Below are 25093 nucleotides of genomic sequence, written 5' to 3'. Positions count from 1 at the left end.
AGTAACGCATGAGTTGTTTCTTCGTCTAGCCGAACCAAATATAGCCAAGCAACAGCAGTTCACCAAGCTAAACAGTGGTTCAACAACTAAAATAAAGGCTAGTATGCTTCGCATCCTGGGCTTAACCTTACCTAAGCCACAGCCATTTTTTCAAAAAGCACTTAACTGTAAAAATGTTTAGCAGTCTCATCTGAAGAAAATGTGCCCCAGATGGCACTGATAATATGCAAATGGAAATATTTGCAAGAAAGGATCTCATTCAGTCTACTTTGTGCATTTGCTGATCACTGGAGAGGGATGTTGAAACCCGTTCCTCTCCCCACGCCCAGTTTCTGAGTAATAATTGTCAGGTAGGCTTCGCGCTGTCATTTACTGTTGTGATCATCACAGAATGGAAAGATTGTTATCCACTATAACACAGTACTTTGATCGGAAATTATTTATATGCTACTATGATATGTGATGCTTATGTTCGGGGGAACCAAAGAGTAGGTGGGTAATCAAAAAACTATTTTTTTTCTTTAAGTTTAGTCATATGATTCATTTTTCTTTTTATTCCTTCTAGACGGGTTGTGCACCCGCTTGGAAGCCCTTGCCCTAAATTGCATGTATGTTTACTAAAGGACTTGACATCACTCACCCTATAGGGCAACAAGTATTTACCCATGAAGTCTGTCATTCATAACTGTGGCACTGTGATTCAGTGAAGCGTAAAAATGTAGGGCTCATTTATAGCAATATATTACTGGTTTGTAATAACAGGTATGCAGCTCCATCATTGCCACAAATTGCACATTATTGTAGTATTTGCATCGTTGATATTTTCATGCATGACCTAAATTCATGAGCCAAGCTCGGCACGAGTGACCTTTCTTGTTTTTCAGAAGAGGCAAAGCCATTTAAATTAATATGCTTCCACGGCACTCGCACTGTGCACTAATATTCATTTTTATTGCACCTGCGACCGTTGAAATGTCTGACGCTACAATTAAAGTTCGTCAGTGAAGCATTGAGCTTTTTTCCACATTGCACGGCTCTCTGAGTTGTGACATGTGCCATTGTTTAAGAGACAAAATATTCCATTTCGCATCCACACATAGTCTTGTGGAGAAAACAACTGCGGGCTTCTTTTTATTGCACAATAAAGCTACGACGCATTCCAAGGGCTTCCTTTTTCATGCATAATTTTCTTGTGCTCTTTTCATGCTGGACACCTGTATGCATGCGTCACATGATAAACTGTTACAGATGAATAACTTTGTTGCAGGGTGATGATGTTGACTATACGAGCAACAATGAGCTAAGAAAATTGCAGTTTTACGGAGCAGGACCGAAGATGCCTGGCTACTGTCCTAAAGGTGAGCTGGTGATGTTGGTATAAAAAATTGTCCATAGAAGTACTAGTCCTTTGTTCTTCTTTTTTCTATTCATTGCATTCATCACAGTGATAAATGTAGGCAAGCTTCCCAATTATCAGCTTTGCTACAGATCATCTCAATTTGAGCTTCGATTTTAAATGCAATAATTCTGTTGGTTGAAACTACATTTGTTTGTGTGGTCTACTCAGATTGGCTTGTGGGGACCACACGTTTTTGTTTAAATTACCCTAAAAAAAATGAAAGATTGTATGCGGAGGTAGCATGCAAGAACCAACTGTATTTAATGTACTTATTCGTTGTGATAATTTATGTATTGTGGGTATTTATTTAAATGCATACTCACAATTAGTCGACATAGCATTAAAATCAAGATATCATTATAATCTAAAAGGTGGGTAAGATGTCTACACCCAGATTAAATAACTGAACATGCATAGCAGGTTTTCAGCATTACCTATATTCATATTTGCTTTATTATGAAAAAAGCTCAGTATTTGGTATTGTCCTACTATTTCTATGAACCTCAATTTGATTGATTGGCATTGGCTCCATTTCTTGTAGACTGTGTGCTGTTTCTTGTATCCTGTTACTTGTGTGTTATGCTAGCTTTATATAATATGTACATTCTGTTTGATAGTGAGGCATAGTTAAGCATTGTTGAAACTCCTTTTGCTTCTGATTCCCTGGTAGAAAACTGCCTTGCATTTTGTGAAGTTGTTTATAAATGATATAATTTGGAACATTGGGGAGCATAGGGCGCCTAAATAAATAAAATTGTGCTGGTATTGCTGTGGTGATTGCTTTGTGGGCCAATGTGCTACCCTTGGCACTTAACAAAATGTTCTGAATTATGTTGGAAAGCATATTTGTGATTTCTGTGCACTGGTGCTTGTTGTAATGCGCTTGGGTTTGTAACAGCTTTTTTTTTATGCACTTTGTTTCATGATTTCTCAGGGTCTGGAAGCACATGCACTGATGACATGAAAGACGAGTGCTGTGAACTGAAAGATGAGCGAAAACCAAAACCTGTAAGGGGCCTCCTTTTTTTGTCAAGGCCATTGAAACATGTTTATATACCTGCATCATTGTGTTCATTACATATACATTACTCTGCATCCCACTTGGTTTGTTAGAAGTCGACACCTCTTGCAATCTCTTTGTTGCATGAATTTGCTTGCTCTTTGTCCTGTGTTGTAGATGTCAATAATGCAATAACTAAACAGTTAAAAAATTTTTGCCACAGATTATAACTCTCTGTTGCAAAGAATTTTAATATAATAGCAATGTAGACCTTTGATTAGATCATTAGATTTCGTGTGCATTTACCGTGTTTACTCGCATAATGACTGCACTGGTGCAATAATTACACCCCTGAATTTTGTCGTCAAAATTCATTAAAAAAAATTTCCTGTGTAATGATCGCACCCCAAACTTGCTGCAGCGATATGTCGTGTGCCAAGTCTAGCTAATAATGATCGCGCTTACCATCTGTCGAATGCTATGCAAACGACTCAAGACAAACCAAGCAGTCTGCACACACCAAACATTCTTAAGTAGATGCCCCATTTCATTACTTTCATCACTATCCGCACTTCCATGACAAAAAGAGGTACAACCAAACTTGCCTTTATTATGTGTAGGCTCTATAAAGGTTGTGGTCATCAACAACAACAACAAAGGCGCCTTTCGATTCTTCTTGTCTGCACTCGTGGACACGCAACAAATCGCGAGCAGCAACGATAGCAGCCACGTATACACTGATACGTTAGAAGTGTGCGCTATTCATACGCCGACGCTTGTAACCCAGCTAAGATATTCGCCCACCCTTAGCGGAAACGTGCCGTGTTAGGATAGTAGTGAAGACTAATGCCGCAGTTTCCGCAGCATGTCCGCCATGTGTGTTTATGTCACTGGCAGCTAAGCGTGCCGATCTGTTTCTGTGCCCTCAAAGTGGGCATGGCTACGTTATTGCCACAAACTTGCCGATATTAACGATATTACTCATTACTGATACGGAAGAAACTGTTTCAGCGCACGTAACGTACTCGCGAGAAGAAGAAAAATCGCGTTTGGTGCGTTCAGCTTGCTCCGCCGGCCGTCATTTTTGTTTTGGTGTCTCGCACTACATAAACGGCAGCGGCCTATTTGTTGACCTGTTGTCATCCTGCAGCAAATGCGGGATGAAAAAAAATTTTTTTTCTGGAGATTTAATTCACGTAATAATCGCACCCGTGAATTTGTGTCAATTTTTTTTTTTTTTTTACAAAAAAGTTAGATCATTATGCGAGTAAATACGGTATATCTTCTCGCTGTGATCAAACAGCCGAATCTTGACTTTGTGTTCTCATCAATGGTCACCTGTTACATTGCGTGCCAATTGGACAGGGAAAACTCAAGGCTTTGCTCAAACAGTATGTACTCTTACTAAATGGCCTCAAACATCTTAGTAGACAAGATATACACTCAATATATTAATATAGTCCACTGTTCAACGGAAACTTTCCTTGCAAGGATCAAACATAATTGAAATAAGACACACTCACCAAATGAAGGATTGATTCTGATGTATGGTGCCTATGTGTGTCCATTGTTCACAGTGTTGATGAAAAGCTAGGGCTGTGGCTTATGTTCGGAAAAAATTTCGCATTGGAGTAGCATAAATGTCAGGTAGATTGTCTCGTGTCACGATTATCATATGTGTTGCAACTTGTATATGCAGTAACTCTTTTAACAGCAGATCGTTGCTATTAACAGCAGATGTGTTAGAGTCACTGCACATACAAGGTGCACCACATGCGATCTTACATACACAAGGCTGTCTGCCCAACATTTACGTGCTGAATCTGGTAATCAATCTGGTAATTGCCCATAAGAATTCAGTGCATATATCGACTGTACTTTCATCTATCTGCGGCGACAGCATGACAAGGGTCGAAGTACAGACCACAGTTTTGTAGCAACGTCTTCTGCTTGATTCAGTGCCACTCCATTGCTCCTTACTAAGCCATACCTATAGCTTTCTTAAGGGGGACACGGGTTTTAGAGACCAAAAAATCTCGAAAACATCAATATTTTTAAAACTGTATTTTCAAAATTTCCACTTGCTATTCTACCACTTCACCAAATATTGCGTATTCTAAATCACTATTTTAGCCATAATATAAATTCTTGGCACCAGTGTGGGCTAAATATGAGCTAAAGTTCCCGTAATAAAGCGATTTTTCCACCGTGCGTGACGGCGCCCCGCGGTCGTTCGAACGTGCCGACCCGTATATCGTTTCAAGAGCAGTCTGTCTTCATTTTCCCGCCACCACCGGCTCTGTCCGCACATTTACAGTGAAGAAATTCCACCTCAAAAAGAAGACCCAATGCGTGCTGTAATTGGTCAACAAAGGCACGTGACCCTCAGCTAGCCACGCCAATGGCTAGACTGGCATCATCTCCATCACTTCGTAGCTGCTCCACACACGCCATACGTGCCAATGAGGTTTCCCACACTGACAGTGATGCCGATCTCGACTCCAAAGTTCACTGCGAAGTTCAAATTTAGAAAAATAAAAAGGAAGAGAAAGTCGACATACAACGTCGAGAAACGACACTCCGCTGCGCCGCTTCCCGATGACATTGCTAAGTAGCATTTATAGTCCGACGTTATTGGCGCACAGGCGAGCTTCGCTCGACACGGGATGCATTGGAGTTTGTTGGTTGTGTCCGGTTACGCTGGCTGCATCAGTGTGTCAAACCATTGGTCTTATGGTAGACGCTGTTGTTGTTGCCAACGTGACGTAATGTGTGCACGCGCTCACGCTACGTCGAGCTTTATTTATTTATTTAGCCCGCCCACCCGCTCCTGCAATCGAGCGACGCCCGAGATCCTGATGCTGTGAGGCCTAGTCCCCCTAAGCGCTCCTGACAACGGCCGCGTTTCATCGATGTTTCAGCACAGCACTACTATTCTGTTGCCAGAATTTTTGCGGTGTATTGACAGTGAAGCTCAAGGAAAAGCTTCAGGATTAGCGCGAACTCCTGCTACTGACTGAAAATCAGAACTACTAGATCGCGCTGACAACGCTGCTGCCGAGACAAACTAGGTGCTGGCAACGTCTGCTGAGCGTGCATTTGCTGAAAACTTGCAGTGGGTGCTCTGAAGGTATCATCGTAGTGACACTAGCCAGACTACATTCCTGGAGGCTACTAATGCAATTGCACTTGAATATATTCAAATATTTTGTGGTGTTATAAATAATAAGCTCATTTTGTTCTTTCAAGTTTTCTCGGAATCTCATTTTTGCTGTTTCTTAATCTTGAAGCGCTATCTCGGTCTTCGGGGCACATAGAACCATAATTTTAGCTGCGGCATGTAGCTACATGTGTGTACTATACAATGCTAGGAGCAGATTTTTTACTTTTCACTTTCGTAAATTTTTAAATCTGGCTACTTATTTGACCACATGATTGCCATGTGTGGAGATCGAACTTCAAATTGCTGTAATATTGGTAATACCTGCAATATAAGCAACGTAGTCCTACAGTTGTGTTGCTTGCACTTTGTAGTATCCAGCCATATGTCTTTATAAACATTCTGGCTGATACTCTTCTTACAGTTGTTCAGATAAACAATAGGTAATCAATTTTAATTATATCTGGAACTACTCAATCAACTTAAAAAGTCATATTTTTGAAATCAGTATGAAAATCTCTGTCTGGGTGACAATGTTTATTAAATTTAGTCAAAAAATAAAAAAGTTGCTAAACCCCCCTTACACCTTAAGTCAACATTGTGATTTGTGAACAAAAGATATGGCCCTCGAAAGTCTAAATCAATATTTTATTTTGGAAGTGTGTGTTCTATTTCAATTAAGCATTAGCACTGCTGCTTTATACAAGCTTGTGTTTCATCATAGATGTGACGATGCACACAGCCATGTTGAAACGGTGTTTTTGTCTGCTTTTTCATCCTAACATGAAATGGTACTGCTTTCTTTACACAGAGGATGCCGGTTGTAAGTAGTAACCTTTCATTTGCCTTACCAATATTGCTGCTGAAGCCAAATGTGTCTTTATGTGGAGAGGCCACAATTCAAGAAATTACTGTATAAGTTTATTTGATAGATGCACTTCTATATGTATATTGGAAGTTATCATTGGTCTGCACTTCTGATGAGTGATATTTTGCTTTCTTTGTTGCTTCTTCTCTTAACTCCTGAAATTTCATGCTTTAGTTGTACAGTAAAACCTCGTTAATTCGGATTTCATTGGACTGGAAAGAATGTCCGAATTCATTGAATGTTGAATTACCAAGCGTATCAAGAAAACAATAAACAAATGCTTACTACGTCAACTTGCTTTTATTTACTGAATGAATCGGCAAATCCTGTATTTACTTTGCACAAAAGCAGTGTGGAAGCTGCAATTCCAGTCGTCTTTTGACTGATTAGGGCTTGCAGCAGTGAAGGCCTCATGACTGCCTTCACAAAGTGACTGCAGCGCACGTCTTCACCTGAGATATGCTTTTCAATACTACGTGCACTAGCCCATTACTTTTTCATCAGCTTTCTTTGTCATTTTCGCCTATATGCAAGGCACGGGGTCGACGCGTGCACAGTCAAAACTAAACTACTATTTGCTGGAATCGCTGTGGACGAAACCATGGTCACTATTGACGCAGTCATGAATAGCAACTACACAATTAACGCAGCCAGGGCGGCATTATGCACACCATTGAAGAATGCACCATTATGTGCAAGAATGAAGGCTATAAAGGCACGAGTAGGCACGAAGCATTCCAGCCTTCCTATCATTCACATACAATTTCTGCTGATGGCTATGGCGATGAGACTTTGCCGCTTCGTTTCGGTTGGAAGCTGGCGCCATTTTTGCTCTATTGCATTGCACAGTTGTGGCGCTCCGTGCTTGCCAAGTTCCAATTGTTGTCCAAATTAGCCAGTGTGCTTCCAGATACATTTAAATTGATGAGAGTTTGATTTGATTAGGTAATGCATACACCTGCTAGTACTAGAGGATTCATACGAATTATCCGATTTTTTTAATTAACGAGGTTTTACTGTACTGTAGTTATCCAATTCTACCACACCCCTGAATCTCATCTTGCACTTAGTTTTCTGTGCTAGCATTGTACAGGACTTGTTGGCTTACCTAGCAGCTGTTAGGGTGGGAGCAGCATAGACTGATCAGCAGAAGACTAAAGTGTGCATTTGGTGTCTTCGGCGCACATGACGTTCGGCTCGTGGCGTTTAATACCCATGCTCACGTACTCTTGTGGCTAGGATTCAGTTCTATAATAACCCGTACTTTAACCATACGTTAGGCACGTTTACTCATGTGGTCGTGTTATTTTCTTACGGACTGCTGGCATGGTACAGAACCACTATATGGAGTAACAGTATCTCATGAAAGAATTGTAAATCATGGGTAGCAAACAGTGAAACTTTACATGCCAACGACAGCGCCTTAACATGCAGCCTAGTGTGTGGATGAAGAGCTCTTAGTAGGACATGCTTCAATTGTGCATCTTCACAGCACATATTGCGGCACATGTCCTGCAAATGACCTGACTAGGCGTCAGCATGCTAGAATGTGGGGGTGCATATGCTCCTTAGAACATGCATCCCCATGCACTGAGGTTGATAAATGCCCAATGCAGCTAGCCAAGTGGTGACCACACAAGTGTGCATATCTTGTCGTTCATGATATCATGCCATTTTCGTGGCTTCCCTGTCGAACAGCGCCAGAGCATTTCAGTAGCACAAACTGCTGTAGCATCTCCTGGGCAGTGCTGGTACCCTATATGAGTTGGAGTAAAGGAAAAGACAAAGGGTTGATAGGCTTGATAGATAGAAGACAAATGTTTAGTGAGTTTATAGGTAGCTATGAATAGAGGCAGAGTTCATGCAGTTTTTTTGTGTGTGATAATTGACCTATAGGGAAGTACAGTTGATGACCGATTATTGCGACAACGTAATTTGAACATGCTTGATTATTTGGACAGCTCCATGGCAATGCCTCTAGCCTTAATGTATACAGACGATCAAAATATTGGGCGCTAATTGGGACACTGCCTGCACGATGGTGTGCCAAATGTGGCTACAAAATCAAGCAGAAATGATATTTTCGTTTTCAGCTGTTGCTGTAATGGTTGTCAGACATGTTGCTGACACTCCACGGAACCGAAACTAGTGAAACCTAATAATTTCGACCACCAGGAGTGTTAACATGCACCAAAATCTAAGGGCACAAATGCTTTCACGTTTTGCTCCCATCCACTCTGATGAAGCGCTCTGTGGTCAGGTGATGAAGACCACCGATGAAGCGCGAAAAGTTTGAAAGGAAATTGCATAAAGAGCATTGCTAGAGAATCGTGATGCACTGAATGTCTAGGCCTAAGGCATGCATACGTCTGCGCAGTGCCTGTTGACAAACTTGGCCCGTATTCATGAACAATAACTTTGGAAAGCTACTTTCATTTTCACAATATTTCACGTGACTAGCACCGTATGGGGCAATGGGGGGGGGGGGCAGCGTTTCTGCACAGTAATAGGTGATGTTGCTTGGAGCTCTGCCAAGAATGATGCCGATCATAGACCCCGATGTGTCTTGCACTGGGCATGCGAAAGAAAGCGTGTTTGGCACTATGCCAAAATTGCTGCCGTTCGCAGGCGCCGATTCATCTTGTGCTATAATCACACAAAAGATAGCACACTTGGTACTGTGCCAAGAATGCTATCGCTCCTAGATGTCTATGCATCTTGGACTATAGTTGCGCGAAATTGAAGGCACCTCTGAAAGTAACGATTCAATAATACAGCACACCTTTTTGGCCACTTGTGAAGTAATATAATTTACTTTTGGGCAAATCCAGCATTTCAAATTCGCAATTATTCAGACGTTTTGGCAGTCACCGTCGAGTTTGAATTATTGGTCAGCGAAGCGACTGTCCAATGCTAACATATTGTAGTTGCTTAGGTGTAGCACGTGCAACTATCAGTTGCATTCGAAGTACAAAGAAATTGTGCACATGAATCTAATGCACACTCAGTCTTTTTAACAAGAAAAAAAGTAGCATGTCTCTAATTCGTTATTGGAAAAACACGAAATGTGCAGATTATACTTTCACAGAAATGGAAATTCATTCACACTTGCTGTCCACTGTTGTCACTCTTGGGCACTTCCCTTTGTCACTCTCGAATCTCTATAAACAACAACACACCATCTTGCACACTGTCCATTGCATTTGGTACCCAGCATTTTTTGAATGACTTCACAACTACAGTGTACTCTCGTTTCAACGGACCCTGAAAATCCGACAAAAAATGTCCGTTTTATCCAAAGTTCGTAATATCCGAAACACCTCACCTACGAAACTTTCGTCGCGAGGTCTAACAGCTTCATTGCAAAGTGCGAGCGACAAACGTACAAAATAAAAAACAAACAAAAAAGTTGCATTTTTGCCAGAAAGGCAGAGCATTGATTGTTATGACAAATTAAGCAAGATAAGCGCAGCGGCAGCAGCAGGGACCGAATTGACCTTCGTGCTGTCTCTCGCTTCAACACGAACTAAGCGTTGATAGCACAGTGCATGTGAAGCTACTGGCACTGGGCGCACTTTGTCCACATCACAGACCATATTGAAGATACGGTGCCTGCGCTTGCGCGGATGCAGTTTGTTCACATTGCTGATCGCTTTCAAGATATGACGCCCGCACGGCAGCACCGTAGACAGTAGCCTCCGGAGTAGACCCTCCCTTGGCTCCCTCGCCTCACCCCCTTCCCTTGCGCATGTACAAAGACTGCGCATTTCCGCCTTGCCTTCCTCCCTCGCGTCTCGATATTGAGCCCCAATCGTTGGCTGACCCTCGCAAGTCAGTTGTCATACAATGCGGCAAAACTATGTTTTATACACCAAATTAAAAAATAAATAAAAAATTGTTGCTAATTTCAGCCACTGTAGCCGATAGTCCATTGTAGTGCTTATGGGTCCATTGTAACGAGCGTTGACTGTATCACAAAAGAGATTGTGGCCCATGCCTCCACTAACCAGTCCTTCAGTTCATCTGGTGAAGTGTACAGGTCTCCAGAACAACTAAAAAACAGTTGTGTTGCTTATCATAACATGCAAAATAACCTTTTTTTTTAATTAAGTGGGCTCTCATAGTGAAAGCGGCACATCATCACAACCTACACTGGAACATGCTCTGTTGCCATCTAGTAATAGCAGTGGCAATGGCAGGCTTTGATGGTAGGCTGTTTTTGGCACTGTGAATATGGTGTCAGTTTTGTATCTGATATGCGTTGGAACTGGGTAAATACGGAAAGCTTTACTTCTGCCCCTCATACCTGCACGATAACAGGAGCAAGGGCCTCTGTCAGGTTAGGAGCCTTTAACTCTTGCTCCTGTCTTATGAAATTTAAGATATTCCCATGCTCCATGCTTTGACACCCTATGTTGTCCCCGCTCCCTTTTTTGCATATCTGTTTGTCCAGATTGAGCAGATAGTGTGCCACACGTGTGGCCGGGGCGATGACGAGGAGAGCATGCTGCTGTGCGACGGCTGTGACGACAGCTACCACACCTTCTGCCTGCTGCCTCCGTTGCCTGAGATACCGCGGGGAGATTGGCGTTGCCCACGCTGCGTTGCTGCCGTCAGTGTTCCTCGTTTTGCAAGTCTTTCTGGGGTGCACATGTTTCAGTGATCAGTGTGCAGTTCTGACTAAGAAGTATTAACTGAGCGCTTTTTCCTAAAACAGTGCTAAACAAAAGGTTAAACAAGAACGAGGTATTGATTGGTAGGGAAGAGAAAAGTCTGCTGACCACGTCATAACTGTCTGACGTGCACAGTCAGCAAAGTAGAGAAGGGACGAAGATTAGCACAGAGATGACACAAATGGTTTTAGCTTTACTCGTGTATATTGTCTTATCTCGAAAACAGGTGATTGGAATTGCGGTATAGCAGCAAAAATATGATGATAGTAGCAACGTTGTCTCTGTGGCTACGTGCTTCTTTGTTGCATATTCTTTAGCAGTTCATTGTAGGACCTTTCTTCTAGAATATAGAAAGTCAAAATTTGGTTGACCATTACTTACAAATAGCGAAAATTACTTTCATATTTTTTTGCACTACCAAGAACTTTCCGTGGTTTCTTCATTGAAACAAATAGACGGTGCATCATGTTTTCTACAATATTCTGAATAAAACTGAAAGTACTTCGGAGCTCAGCTTTGGGTATTTGAAGGGCTCTTACTTGAAAACGAACAAAGTGGTTGTTTTCGGAAGTATGAATGCATTATTTGGCTGTTTGCAGCCGTAAAGTGAGGCTGCAAGCCTTTAACATTAGGCTTGTGCAGTGGTAACAGGTGTGCAAGTTATTTGAGGACGCGAGTTGGAATTGCCATAAACACTAACATTCAAGTTGTGTCTGTCTAGGTGCTTTATTTCGTCTACGCCAGCCCCTGTCACCTATCTAGCACGTTTATTCAAGGGTATCAGTTTTCAGTCCAACGATGTAGGTGAAGCCATATACAGTGAAACCTCGTTAAACCGAATAGCATGAGATCGCCCACTTACCGGTCGAAAACGGAGCCCAGAGAGAGTGCGATGAAAGGGGAAAAAAACATGCAGTATTTATTCACTCCGCGGGACAAAAGTGTTATTTTCGCTTGATGCCGCGGCGGCCTAGCACGACGACCACAGCGGCCTCAAACTTGCTGAAGCTGCGTGCAAGCTTTTCAGCCAGCCCCCTCTTCTCGGCAAACACTCGCATGGCAAATTCCTCGTTCGCATTACATATTCTCCGTGCACGTGCGCAGTAGTGCTACAGAAGTCCCGGGGGCGCCTTTTTCATTGCCGGCTGCCGGAGTTTGGAATACTTTTCATTTGGAATAGAGTTACATTATCGAGCCCCTGCTCTCGTCGCGACGATTGCATTCACGAGGCTGACATAACGAGCAGCTTATGCCACTGTCGGGCCTGAATCGCCCGTGCTGTCGCTTTTCATGTCGTCCTTATCACTGTCGCTAGTCGACACTTCGGCAACAACACAGGCAACGATGGCGAAAAGTCGAACCTCGTAGCCGACATGTCTTCGCGGTCGCAGCAGCGCTGCCGCGCAACTTCTTCGCATTCCAAATGCCACACATTGTAATCAACAGCAGATCCCTGTTGCGTGCCAGCGCCGACTTCGTGTCACGTTCGATAGCACGGACGATGTCTAATTTTTCTATGCTGAGCACCCGGCGTTTTCTTTATCCGAGCTTCGGAACGACGCGAGTCGTCGGTTGGACGATGCCATTACGCTCTCTGGCACTGCGTCGAAATGATGTTGATGTTGATGTGGCTTCTCGCGCAAACGCACAGGGCACTTGGAGGCTGTTGTTCTGATCTCTGAGGCTTGTTCTGCCGGGCCGCCCGATGGAGACGGCGCACCGCCGTTCTTGCGCGACGAAAAGTTGAAACGCTACGTTTTAACCGATGCGTACGCAATACGGTGGTACGGTTTATGCGGATACAAAACACATTATGTTCAATGGCCGCTGAGTCGGGGATTTGACTTTACTACTTTTAAAACGAAACTACTGTTTAAGCGGGTACGGTTTAATGAGGTTTTACTGTATTCTCTTGGTCTCTTACATACAGACCACAGTGACTTGGGAGATAGCCACTTTCTTGAATGTAGTGAAATTCTTTATTTCTGGCATGAGTTTTGAGTTCTTGGTCAATATAGCCTCTGAAAAGATACAGATAGGTGCTGCTGGTGGTCAGATGCCATTCAGGCAGTTGAGTTTCTCTAGCAGGTAGAGGTCATGATAAGTGAGAAATCTAAAATTCACCGGCAGTTACGATACCCCGTAATGCGAAATTTGAGCACAGCTCTATACGTGTTTTTATTTCACTTTATATTGGCTGGCACGGACAATCGGTCTCTTGTAGCATGTTGCAAACGGAGCGAAGTGTGGCATGACTACCTAGCTAATCTGGAGATTGTGAGAGCCAGTGCATGGGGGCCAGTGCTTGGGTGATGAACAGGTGCAATTCACAGAAGCCGCCACCGACAGACCTCCAAGACGCACGCTACTCTGGTGCCATCGTAGCCACACTATGCTTTTCGCGCTTTCACCATGCCCTCCTCCACTTCCCACCTTGAAGTTCTGATGCACCCTCCTCTCCACTTCCCCCCTCGCACCTCTTCACTCTCGCCGCTTTATTTCATCCCCGCTGCATGTCGAATTCGCTCTCACCTTACACTGTGCTCGTTAGCTTGGTTATGCCGGTAACACCGACACTTGCGGCAGGAATGGGTGCCTAAGAGCTGCTCTCTAAAAAATTAATTATGGGCATTGCGAAGTAGCTTCAAGTGGTAAAGTTAATATTCAGGCTTCCTATGCATGATTTTATTAGACACCACTCCTAAGAAATGTATTTGCTTGCTCCCACAGGTGCCTGCGCGACCCATGGATGTCTGGTTGTGAACTTTTGTGGTCACATCGCCCTTAATGCAGCTTTTTAGTTCTAAATTTCTAAAGCTGTGCACTGCTATGTATGGCAGGCGTCACAGAGAAAACAATGGTCAAAATGCTGTAAAGGCTGCTATAGTGGAAGCACTGCTCAGCATTGACATGCACTATTTGACACAGAAATACAGCTATTATCGAAGATGAATTCAGTTGATAATTCAGGCTGAAGGTGGTTTTATTTAAGTCTTATAAAAACAGCAAAAGGAACACTAAAATATTTGGAGCGAATATATTGAATCTGCCTGAAATTATGTCCTCAAATACCTCACACACCTGGTAATATTGCAGGTACAAGTATTTTTAGTATGGCAGCTTAACCTGCACTGGCAGTTTCGCCTTTCACGCTACGTGCCCTATAAGTAATGCACCAATCCACTATTTGCCTTGCCTGCAGGAAGTGCGGAAACCCCAGGAAGCGTTCGGCTTTGAGCAGGCAAGACGTGAATACACCCTCCAGGACTTCGGTGAGATGGCGGACCGGTTCAAGTCCAACTACTTCCAAATGCCTGTGCATGTAAGTGGCTGGCCCTGCCTCCAGGGGGCATTGGTGCTCCTGTCTTGCTGGAATGTCTGCTCACATCCAAAAATACACAAAAGTTTGGTCATTCTTGCTGAAGGGTTGGTGTTTAAAAGGGAGAAATGAGTGGGTAAGCAATAGCACAGTAAGCTTATGTAAGAGATGTTTGGCTCTTCTCTACCTATGAGCCACCAATATTGCAAAGTGATGTGGAATAAAAGCTGGTGTATAGTCTCTGAATGATGTAACAGTGCATTTTTGTTATAGACAGCAAGGAGTTTGAATGAAATTATATCTTAGTGTTTATAATGTGAATGTAAATAGTACATGCTGCAGTGTGTTGTCCATGCCATCGACTTGTATCAAGGGCAGATTTACTCATCATCAACAGACAGCACATGCAGCCTGTGTAATTCAGCATTTGGCACAGTAATGGAAAAGGCGCTTGCCCTGTTGTTCAGCCTGGTGAGGTTTGTAAAAAATATTCAGAGCAAGAAAACTTGAACCAGTACTTTTGTTTGAGGGAATTGCTGGCTCAAGGTTAGATTTTGCAGTTTTTTTCCTGTAGCACAAATAGTACAAGGACATAAAAGAGAAAACAGAGACACACACAATGCCTGTGTGCATCTGTTTTCTCTTCTACATTCTTGTGCTATTTGCACAACAGGAAAAAAAAACTGCAAAATGTTACACCAACAAGCCCAAATATCTACACCCAAGGTTAGAGGCAGCCTGTAGCAGAATTATTATGTTTCATGCCTGTAGCCATTCTCCCCACCCTGCTTTATTTATTGGCAAGTCTTTCTTTTAGGCCTGATGGTGTCACCTGCCTTTATTTAATTGACAATGTTACAAGCATCACTGGCATATTTACTGGCATGGTCAGGATGGTCATTGGTTAATGCTAATGATGTTTGATTGTGTACTGATATACATAATATTCCTAAAAGCAAGATGGGAAACAACTGTCATCAAAGCATGGTTGGTGTTCTAGAATGTCGTACACATAATGAGTAGTCAAATGTTTCTTCTGCCTCAGTTTCATCTTGTCTTTTGTTTGAGTTTAATCACTTCAACATAAATAATTTTGTACATTTATAAGACATGCAATGTTTTCCAAGTTCTATGTGTTCAAAGTAGTGAATGTAGGCCTGTTTTGGCCTGTTTTGGCTTGCATAACGCCTCAGTGCTTCTTGATTATAGTCTTCCCAAGAGGAATTGAAGTACCTTATGTTTAGCTGAGACACAAGATTCATTCTGAAATTAGATGTTTTGTTTCATTCAGAGGACAGTGAAAGAAAGAAGTTCTGCTCAAGCTTGGAGACAAGTGTTTTGATGTTTTGTCATTGCTGCAGATGATTTCCACCGAGACGGTAGAAAAAGAGTTCTGGAGGATTGTAGCTGCTGTTGATGAAGATGTCACAGTGGAATACGGTGCGGACCTGCACTCAGTGGAACACGGCTCGGGCTTTCCCACAAAGAACAGTGACCTTCTGCCTGGTGACGAGGTGAGTCGGCAATGCAATAAGATCGTGGAAGAACATCTGTGACTAAGTTGTGTGACATGCCTGCTTGCTTTCTTGATTCTACCATCCTCTTTTTCTCGCACGTTTTATTTTAACCTGCGGTAGCTTCATTTATATATGCAAGAACACAGCTGCTTTGATATTTTAGGTTTGGTTCCAGAATATCTCTTGGTTTTGATTTTGTTAATTTCCTGTCAGGTGCAACTTTTGTACATGAAGATGGCTTTAGATGTAAAATAAGTGACGTAGTTAGTTTGAAATCTCTGAAAAACTACCTAATGTGCCCAGTAAGGTTAAACATAAGTTTAGATGTAACATATGCTTCAATTGTTTCATTGGGAACATTTATCTTTAGTTTTCCTCAGACCCTCATTATCCTGTATATGATTGTAATTTTTACTGAATTTTATCATTATGCTCAGGAATACATGAACTGTGGCTGGAACCTGAACAACCTGCCTGTTGTGGATGGTTCTGTGCTGCGACACATCAACGCAGACATCTCTGGCATGAAGGTGCGTGTCCAAGCTGCTTGTTTATTATTTTACACTACACTTGTTTCGTCTGCTATTGAAGGTTACACGGAACACATTCTTGTATATGTGGGTGAGTTTGACCATCAGGGCCTTATCTCTGGAACCATGCCCTCCTCCTCCTGAGCAAACAAAATTCTAATAATACGAGGGCGAATCAGAAAGTATTTTGCATTTACAGATATAATTTCGCTAATGAAAATATTTAGCGAAATTATGGCTATAAATGCAAAGTCAATCTAGCCACTCCCTGCGGTGAACCTTTCTTGGACTGGCCCCAGCCTTATCTGCCGGTAGCTCCGCGGCACGACACTGCTGTCAGCTGTTGAAGATGGTGGTTGTGCTTCACACGTCCATGGGATACGAGTAACAAAGTATGATTCGTTTTCTATGGTGCGAGGGATGAACACCCATCAAAATCCTCAGGGAAATGCAGCCCATGTACGGGGAATAGTGCCTCGCTGTGAGAAGTGTAAGTTGGTTGTGTTGTGAGTTCACAAAACGCCATGAGGACTTGTATGAGAATTAATGTCTGGGGAGGCCGCGTGCGTCGCTGACTTACAACTGGGACATCTCAAATTTAGTGCTGCGGTGGGACAAATGGTCTGAACTGGGGTGGGGACTATGTGAAAAAATAGTGTAAGGTACACAGAATAGTACATATATTTGTAGTTACCTGTGCGTACCTTGTTTGGGCTAATAAAATATAGGGGCAAAGACTTTCTGATTTGCCATCATACAATAAATATTGGTAGTGACTGGCAGGTAGTGACTGCGGATCCGGATCATGAGACAGAAATAATCAGAAGAATAAGAATGGGCTGGGGTGCGTTTGGCAGGCATTCTCAGATCATGAACAGCAGGTTGCCATTATCCCTCAAAAGAAAAGTGTATAATAGCTGTGTCTTACCAGTACTCACCTACGGGGCAGAAACCTGGAGGCTTACGAAAAGGGTTCTACTCAAATTGAGGACGACGCAACGAGCTATGGAAAGAAGAATGATAGGTGTAACGTTAAGGGATAAGAAAAGAGCAGATTGGGTGAGGGAACAAACGCGAGTTAATGACATCTTAGTTGAAATCAAGAAAAAGAAATGGGCATGGGCAGGACATGTAATGAGGAGGGAAGATAACCGATGGTCATTAAGGGTTACGGACTGGATTCCAAGGGAAGGGAAGCGTAGCAGGGGACGGCAGAAAGTTAGGTGGGCGGATGAGATTAAGAAATTTGCAGGGACGGCATGGCCACAATTAGTACATGATTGGGGTTGTTGGAGAAATATGGGAGAGGCCTTTGCCCTGCAGTGGGCGTAACCAGGCTGATGATGATGATGAATAAATATTGCTGATCACTAACTTGAAGACTGACTAATTGGGTGCATTTTATGTCAAAGAAGTCCCTGGATCTGTGCATGCGTCAGTTCTTAGAGCCGTACACAGTTGATAGTTGTTCATTCCCCAATACTGTCTGTACTAGCTAGTAGTAGTAGTAGTAGTAGTAGTAGTAGTAGTAGTAGTAGTAGTAGTAGTAGTAGAATTAGGACAAAATAAAGGAGGAAGGAACTGGGTGGGGACAACTGTCTAACCTTGAGGTTAACGTCTGGTATGGTCAGCGGAGAGGAAGGAAAGGGGTGATGAAGGGAAAAAAGAAAAAGACGGATATGGCCTGAACTTTTTTCCTTTTGTATTTTCTTGTCAGATTCCATGGATGTATGTCGGTATGTGCTTTGCCACTTTCTGCTGGCATAACGAAGACCACTGGAGCTACTCCATCAACTACCTTCACTGGTAAGAAATTTTGCTGGGGACAAATAACTTGCCAGCAGTTTCAGTGCCAGCATTCATTCAGCTTCCTTGAGCGAGCAAAGCTAAATGCCAACTAAATGGTGCTGCAATTGAAACCTTTGACAGGAGTTTGTGCTTTTCCTTTAAGGGGGGAGCCCAAGACTTGGTATGGAGTCCCCGGTGGTAAGGCGGAGGTCTTCGAAGATGCCATGCGCTGTGCTGCGCCAGAGCTTTTCCAAGCACAACCAGACCTGCTTCATCAGCTGGTTACCATAATGAACCCCAATATTCTCCAGGCCACAGGAGTGCCTGTGAGTTGTACCTTCTCTACCAGAGTCCTGTTGCCTTGAACTTGCTTTGTGAATTGTTGCTCCCGAAAAACTCTTGTAAAAAATGGCAAGAGAGTGTATTTATTTATTTATTTCATTTTATTTTATTTACTGCTACATCAAATGCCTCGTTTGAGATATTACTTGAACGGTTTACACTGTTGAACCTCTATATAATGAAGTCTGTAAAGTCAGCAATTTTCTTCGTTACAAAATTTTTTTATAATGAAATATAATGTTTTATGCAAATAAGTACATTGCCAATTGATTTTTCTTATGCAGAAGGGGCTGTAATATTTTCTGAATTATCGGGTAATCAGAAAAAGTAAATTTGAATGAGAAAAGAAATAATTTTGTTGGATTTGAGAGTTGCCGACAAAAGATGATTTCCTGCCGTGTCGACGATATCTTAATATCAGTGGTAACAAGTGAAGCCCACTGCACTTACGGGACCACTCTGCCCCGCTGCTGATTAGTATCTCTGCAGTGGGACAATGGTACAATGAAAAGCGCCAGCAGGAGGTTGTCTTTTTCTCAAATTCTTATACAGTGAAACCTTGTTAAGCCGTAGTTCGCTGGAGCCCGGAAAAATATGTACTAAACTATAGCACTGCTTAACCGAAATAGCGTGAGATCCCACTTACCTGTCAAAAGCAGAACTCTTAGTACAATGAAAAGGCAAAAAAACATGCAGTATTTATTTATTTCGCACAACTAAAGACTATTGTTTTCATCTGATGCCGCGGCAGCCTAGCAGTGACGACAGCGGCCTCAAGCTCCCTTAAGCTGCGAGCCAGCTTTTCCACCTGCCCCCTTTTCTCAATAACCACCTGCATGAGGCTGACGTAACATGCAGCTTCTGCCGCTGTCAGGCCTGAATCGCCCGTGCTGTCGCTTTCATCCTCATCACTGTTGTTAGGCGACGGCAATAACAGAGGCAATGATAGCAAAAAGTCAAACATAGAAAAATTGAACCTCGCAGCCGACATCTTTTCGCAGTCCCAGCAGCACTGCCAAGCATCTCCTCCTTCGCATTTTGAATGCCACACATCGTAGTCAACGGTAGTTCCCTCTCGTGTGCCAGTGTGCTGGCTTCATGCCACGATTGATAGCACAAATGATTTCCCATTTTTCTTTTATGCTGAGTACCTTGTTTTTAGCTGAGCTTTGGCATGACGCGAGTCCTAGCTTGCACAACGCCACAACACGGGCCACGACTAGCCAGCCACAACGCTCTCTGGCTCGGCGCCAAAATGACGTTGATGTTAATGTGGCTTCACCCTTCCAAGTGCCCTCCGCATTTGCGCTCGTAGGCTGTTCTGATTTCTGAGGCTCGTTCCTCTGCCCGGCCAACCTACTGCTGTGATTGTGCTACGAAAAGTGCAAACGCTACGTGCTAACTGATAGGTATGCAATAAGCTGGTACGGTTTATGCAGATACAAAACGCTTTATGTTCAATGACCACTGAATCGGGGATTTAACTTTACTACTTTTAAAACGAAAAAACTGTTTAAACGAGTACTGTTTGACGAGGTTTTACTGCACTAGTGCTGTACTTTTTTCAATGTTGCACCTTGTCTGTGATGCGGCGCAGGTGTCTTGGCTGGAAAATAAATGTCTCGCATATTAACCTTGAACAATTGTACACAGGCTGCTGATGACTGCCTCTTCGCCTGTTCTCCTGTTTCAGATATATCGAACAGATCAAAACGCTGGAGAATTTGTAATCACATTCCCCAGATCTTACCATGCTGGCTTCAATCAGGGCTACAACTTTGCTGAAGCTGTCAATTTTGCACCTGCTGACTGGGTATGGCTTTTTGCCCTTGTTTCACCATATTTATTATTATGTAGGCCAACACTATCTTCTTATCCTTTTTTTTTATTAAATCTTCTCAGTGTGTAGGTCTTGGATTAGTCAGGCTTATGGCTACCTGTATATAGCCATGAGTTTTGCATGGAATTTGCAATTGTGCAGATAATTCACTGATGAATCTTTCATGTAGTGCCCTGAATTTTATATTATTCTTAGTTGCTTTTACTGTCATAGTTGCTGATCGTGACTGAAAAAAAGGAGGGAAATGGACAGAGCGCTACCTTTTTCCTCACTTTCTGCGCTGCTTTCCATCATGTCAACACACGAAGTAGCCCAGTAAAGCATCTTGCTCGACAACTTAGTCCACCTTTGTGCACATGTTGGTGTGAGTGCTCTTAGGTGAAAGTAGTACCTTTTCTGGGGGCCCTATAAATTGGAGAGCTTATGCAAGGGTCGGCCTAGCACTAACATATACAGTATATGTAGCATTCTTAACTTCATACACTGTGCTTGTCCATCGTTCTTGGTGCCAGCGGTGCTGGGCCTTGCTGTTGCAACAAGATAATGCAGCATTTTCTAAAATTTTGCGCAAATCGAGAATTCCATATGTACGTCATTGTATCGCACCCTCGAATCCAATAGGCACCCAACTCTTCTTAGAAGAAGAAAAGTGGCATAGCCCTGTTTCTTGCAATCTGAAAAGAAAAAGAAGCAGAATTTACATTCATAGATGAAAATTTATTCATTCCTAACAATTGTCATGGTCAGTATCATTACTCAAACAACTTCGCAAACATCGCAAATGTTAAGATGGCTAGTATGCCGACTAGCCATTTCGCCAATTGAATGATGAGATGCACACAACGTATTTAAGCATTTTACAGTGTCTGTACAAGGAATATGTCCATAAAAACTGCTAACAATACTTGCAATTCTGACATCCTTGGCACAGTGCTACATTGTCATGTACTCGGGCATTCCGATAGTGCATTGAAACTGCTTGTAATCATGGCGACTAAACAAATTACATGCTTGTCTTTGAATGTCTTGAAGTTATTCTATTGAGTTTGAATCCTAGGTGGTTACTGGAGGCATTACTGAAGATGTTCCAGGATGCTCGGTTGTTTCAGGTGTGCGTGTGTGGCGCACTTTTCTGTTGGTGTTTTTCAGCTCCCCATAGGGCGAGTATGCGTGTCGCACTACAGCATGCTGCGGCGATTCTGCGTCTTCTCGCATGACGAGCTTGTGTGCAAGATGGCGGCCAATCCGGAGCATCTAGACATCAGTCTAGCAGCCTCCACATACCAGGTACCGTCTGAGCAGTTTTTGCCACGGTGCAGGTGTGGGTAGCCTTTAGAGCTTGGAAGCTTATCTCGTGCTGTTGGCACACAGCCTAGAACAGAAAGGACCACTAGGTGCTGGTTTCTCACTCCAAACATTACACCTGACATTTTACGTCTCAAAGGGCCAACTGTTAGTTTGTCCCGTTCAGCAGCCAATCCAGGTGATAGAGGAGGCATGGTTTTACGTAAGCCATTGGTAAAAGGCAAAAAAAAAAAGATTAGAAGAATTGTTACAAAAATAGCTCCAGTGCACCTTGTGTAGCCTGTGCTTTGTTTTGAAGTTATTTTGTTTGCATGTAAACAGACTTAAAATGTTTATCGAAAGGTATACCCTTTCTGCAGCCCTCATTTTCACCCTGCTGTGCACAAATCTTTATTGGTGATGTAGGTTGGTAACTTGGCTGGTGCTTTTCTGTGTAATAAGGCTGTGGTACAACGCCTGCCATGGTAGCCCAGTGGCTATAGTATCCCGGCTGCGGTAGCCGCATGTAGATGGGGGTGAAATGCAAAAACTCTTGGTTACTTACATATAAGCGCATGTCAAAAGAGCTTCATGTGGGCAAAATTATTTTTTAGTCCCCCACTAAGGCATGCCTCATGATGTGATTTTGGTTTTGGCATTTAAAAACCCCAGAATTCAGTTAATTTAATTTTGATTAATTTAATTTTGATTAAGGCTGTGGTACTCCAATTCTCAGGACATGTTGAAGATGGTGGAGACAGAGAGGGAGCAACGGCGGTGCCTGCTGGAGTGGGGCATCACAGATGCGGAGCGCGAAGCATTCGAGCTTCTGCCAGATGATGAGCGGCAGTGTGACTACTGCAAGACGACGTGTTTCCTTTCAGCTGTCACATGCTCATGCAATGGCTCCAAATTGGTCTGCATACCTCATCGGGACCATCTTTGTGATTGCCCGCCTAGCAATCATTGCCTCAGGTTAGATTTTTACATTTTTTCCTGTGCTATTGGTGGTTGTGCAACAAATACGCCATTTTTTTGTTCAGCTCGCCGTGACATCGGGTATTCTCACAGCACCTGTTAGAGCTTTGGGGGTCACAAGCGTGCTCTTGGGACAAAGGAATGACAGTACACTGTAGAGGAAATAAACCAAAAGGCATTTATTGCACCTTCTATACAACAATGCCAGCTGGATGAATTACAATAGAACATACCGATTTCCAGTGATGCATTGAGGAAGTCCAACTCACCATGCAGGAGTATCGAGTGGATGCGTTCGCCCCTGCCAATGTACTAGTGCCTAAGTCATTCGCGGGCACAGTCACACGAACAGAGGCTTGTTCAAACAATTGTATTCATGCATCCCGTTGACCTAAAGCCATAGAGAAGGATGTTGGTTCCCCTTGAGTACCCCTGTTATAAGGTGGCATTAGCAGCAGAACACTCACACCATCTCTCATACTAATGCACAATTTGGGGTCTCACCCATGCTCCTGGGACAAATGAACGACAACACAGTAGTGCAAACAATCACAAGGGCATTTGCACGAATAATTAACCAGTCCAATCTGGTTTTCTGTTGCTATTTAGTGTCCATTTAAGATGATTTTGCTTATCTTTGGCCAGTGAGAATCCCACCATATGAAAGCGTGGTTACGAACTATTGCGTGTGACTTATGACGAAACATATCAGCTGCGAAACGCCAGACAATGAATAATGTGCAGTGCAGGCATTTGTCCTATGTGGCGATTGTCACCTTCGGTCGCTTTGTTGCATTTCTGGATTTCATATTGAAGACAAAATCTATACTGACTAGGCCATCTTGCACCTCTATTGCTGTGACATGCACACAGGTACCGCTACACGCTAGATGAGCTGCCAGTCATGCTCCACCGCCTGAAGGTCCGGGCAGAATCATTCGATAACTGGGCTATCAAAGTGAAGGCTGCACTGGAGGCCACCGAAGATGAAGACAAGCTGGAGCTTTCTGAGCTGAAGGAATTGGTTCAAGAGGCCGAGGAGAAGCGCTTTCCGCCGACGGAACTGCTTCAGTCACTGACAAAGGCTGTGCAGGAGTCCGAGAAGACGTCCAGTGTTGCCCAGCAGCTGCTGAGCAAGAAGGTGCGCACCCGTAACCGTCAGTCGCAAGATGCCAAGTACACATCTCGGCTCACCCTCGACGAACTGCAGGTGAGAAGCGTGTAAGCTATTTGAAAGTTTGGGCGCCTCTTTTTACTGATGGTTATTTAGGTGGTACAGTAGAACAAGACAGTTTTCGGAAGCAGCATCTTAGGAATTGGAAAAACTTGCCAAAGCCACAGTCACTCATTAACTCCAATTTTTGCAAGCACAAGCAAGCCAAGTGCAGTTTTTTTTTTTCTTTTCAATCTATTGCCAAGTGGAATTCTTTACCACTCGATTGTTTTGAAGCTGATGACCTTTTGGCTGTCCTGGAACACCACTTCTATTAATCTGTGTCATTTTGCTGTGCTGACATGATTGCTCCTGATGATTTCTCTGTTCAAATCACTTCTAATCTTCTTGTGTAATGTGATCCCTCCTGCTGGTGCCAATTCCTAACCTGCAGTACAGTCAAACCCATTTATAACAAACTCTATAGCTCTGTAAAAAGTGCTCGTTGTACGAGTAGTTCATTGCATGTGGTATCGCCCTTTGGCAGTTAGAATTCAACACCTCTTTGTTCCGAAAATATAATTTTCAATACCTTCATTTTTGTTTTAACTGCAAGTTTCCGTTAAAACGTCATCTAAAGAAGGAAATTCAGCGGCATAGCTCCTTCAAAACGGAGCCCAGCTGGTTTTAATCACCTCCTATTTCAAAAGTATGAGCCCATCCACCGCCATGTTTTTCCTTTGAGAGCTTGTCATATACTTTACTATCCGTAGGACACAAGTGTACTCTGCATATGGTGGATTCTACATGTGCCCAGTTTGGTCACACTTCTGTGCTTCGGAACTTTTCTTGTGCGCCATCCTCTTACAGCAAATGGGTCAACACTTACGAAAATCTGAACTCATTTTCAATAGGCAGGGTCAAAAAATAGTGCCATGAAATATGGTCATTATAACCTACAAATCATTATATCTACACAGTTTCAATAGGCAGGGTCAGAAAATCGTAAATGCCATGAAATATAGTCGTTATAACATTCCCGGATATAATTATCTATCGATTATAAGTGGATTCGACTGTATTTTGAAATAAGAAATAAAAATACATTTCACGGGACGGTGAAAAAGTTGTGTGTATTATCCGCATGTCATGTTATCGAATTACCCTGAAAACAATGAACCCTGTCTCATCTGAATTGAGAAAAACATTGAATTGAAAACTAGCGACATGAAAAGCAGAACA

The 25093-nt window shown here is 42.9% G+C and overlaps 1 protein-coding gene across 1 annotated transcript in view; it reads left to right on the top strand.

Annotated features, from left to right (window-relative positions):
- LOC135915277 (lysine-specific demethylase 5A-like) overlaps positions 1-25093 on the top strand; it is a 72426-nt gene that overhangs the window by 10511 nt on the left and 36822 nt on the right. The window contains exons 8-19 of the mRNA XM_065448299.1: positions 1268-1358; positions 2334-2407; positions 10881-11039; positions 14303-14422; positions 15781-15933; positions 16374-16466; positions 18184-18272; positions 18418-18580; positions 20290-20409; positions 21586-21723; positions 22457-22695; positions 23572-23908. Coding sequence (XP_065304371.1) covers positions 1268-1358; positions 2334-2407; positions 10881-11039; positions 14303-14422; positions 15781-15933; positions 16374-16466; positions 18184-18272; positions 18418-18580; positions 20290-20409; positions 21586-21723; positions 22457-22695; positions 23572-23908 — 1776 coding nt within the window. The remainder of the gene's footprint in view (positions 1-1267; positions 1359-2333; positions 2408-10880; positions 11040-14302; positions 14423-15780; positions 15934-16373; positions 16467-18183; positions 18273-18417; positions 18581-20289; positions 20410-21585; positions 21724-22456; positions 22696-23571; positions 23909-25093) is intronic.

Source organism: Dermacentor albipictus, chromosome 5, assembly GCF_038994185.2.
Source record: "Dermacentor albipictus isolate Rhodes 1998 colony chromosome 5, USDA_Dalb.pri_finalv2, whole genome shotgun sequence".
In the NCBI taxonomy this organism is placed as follows: Eukaryota; Metazoa; Arthropoda; class Arachnida; order Ixodida; family Ixodidae; genus Dermacentor; species Dermacentor albipictus.
This window is presented reverse-complemented; position numbering and strand designations above follow the sequence as displayed.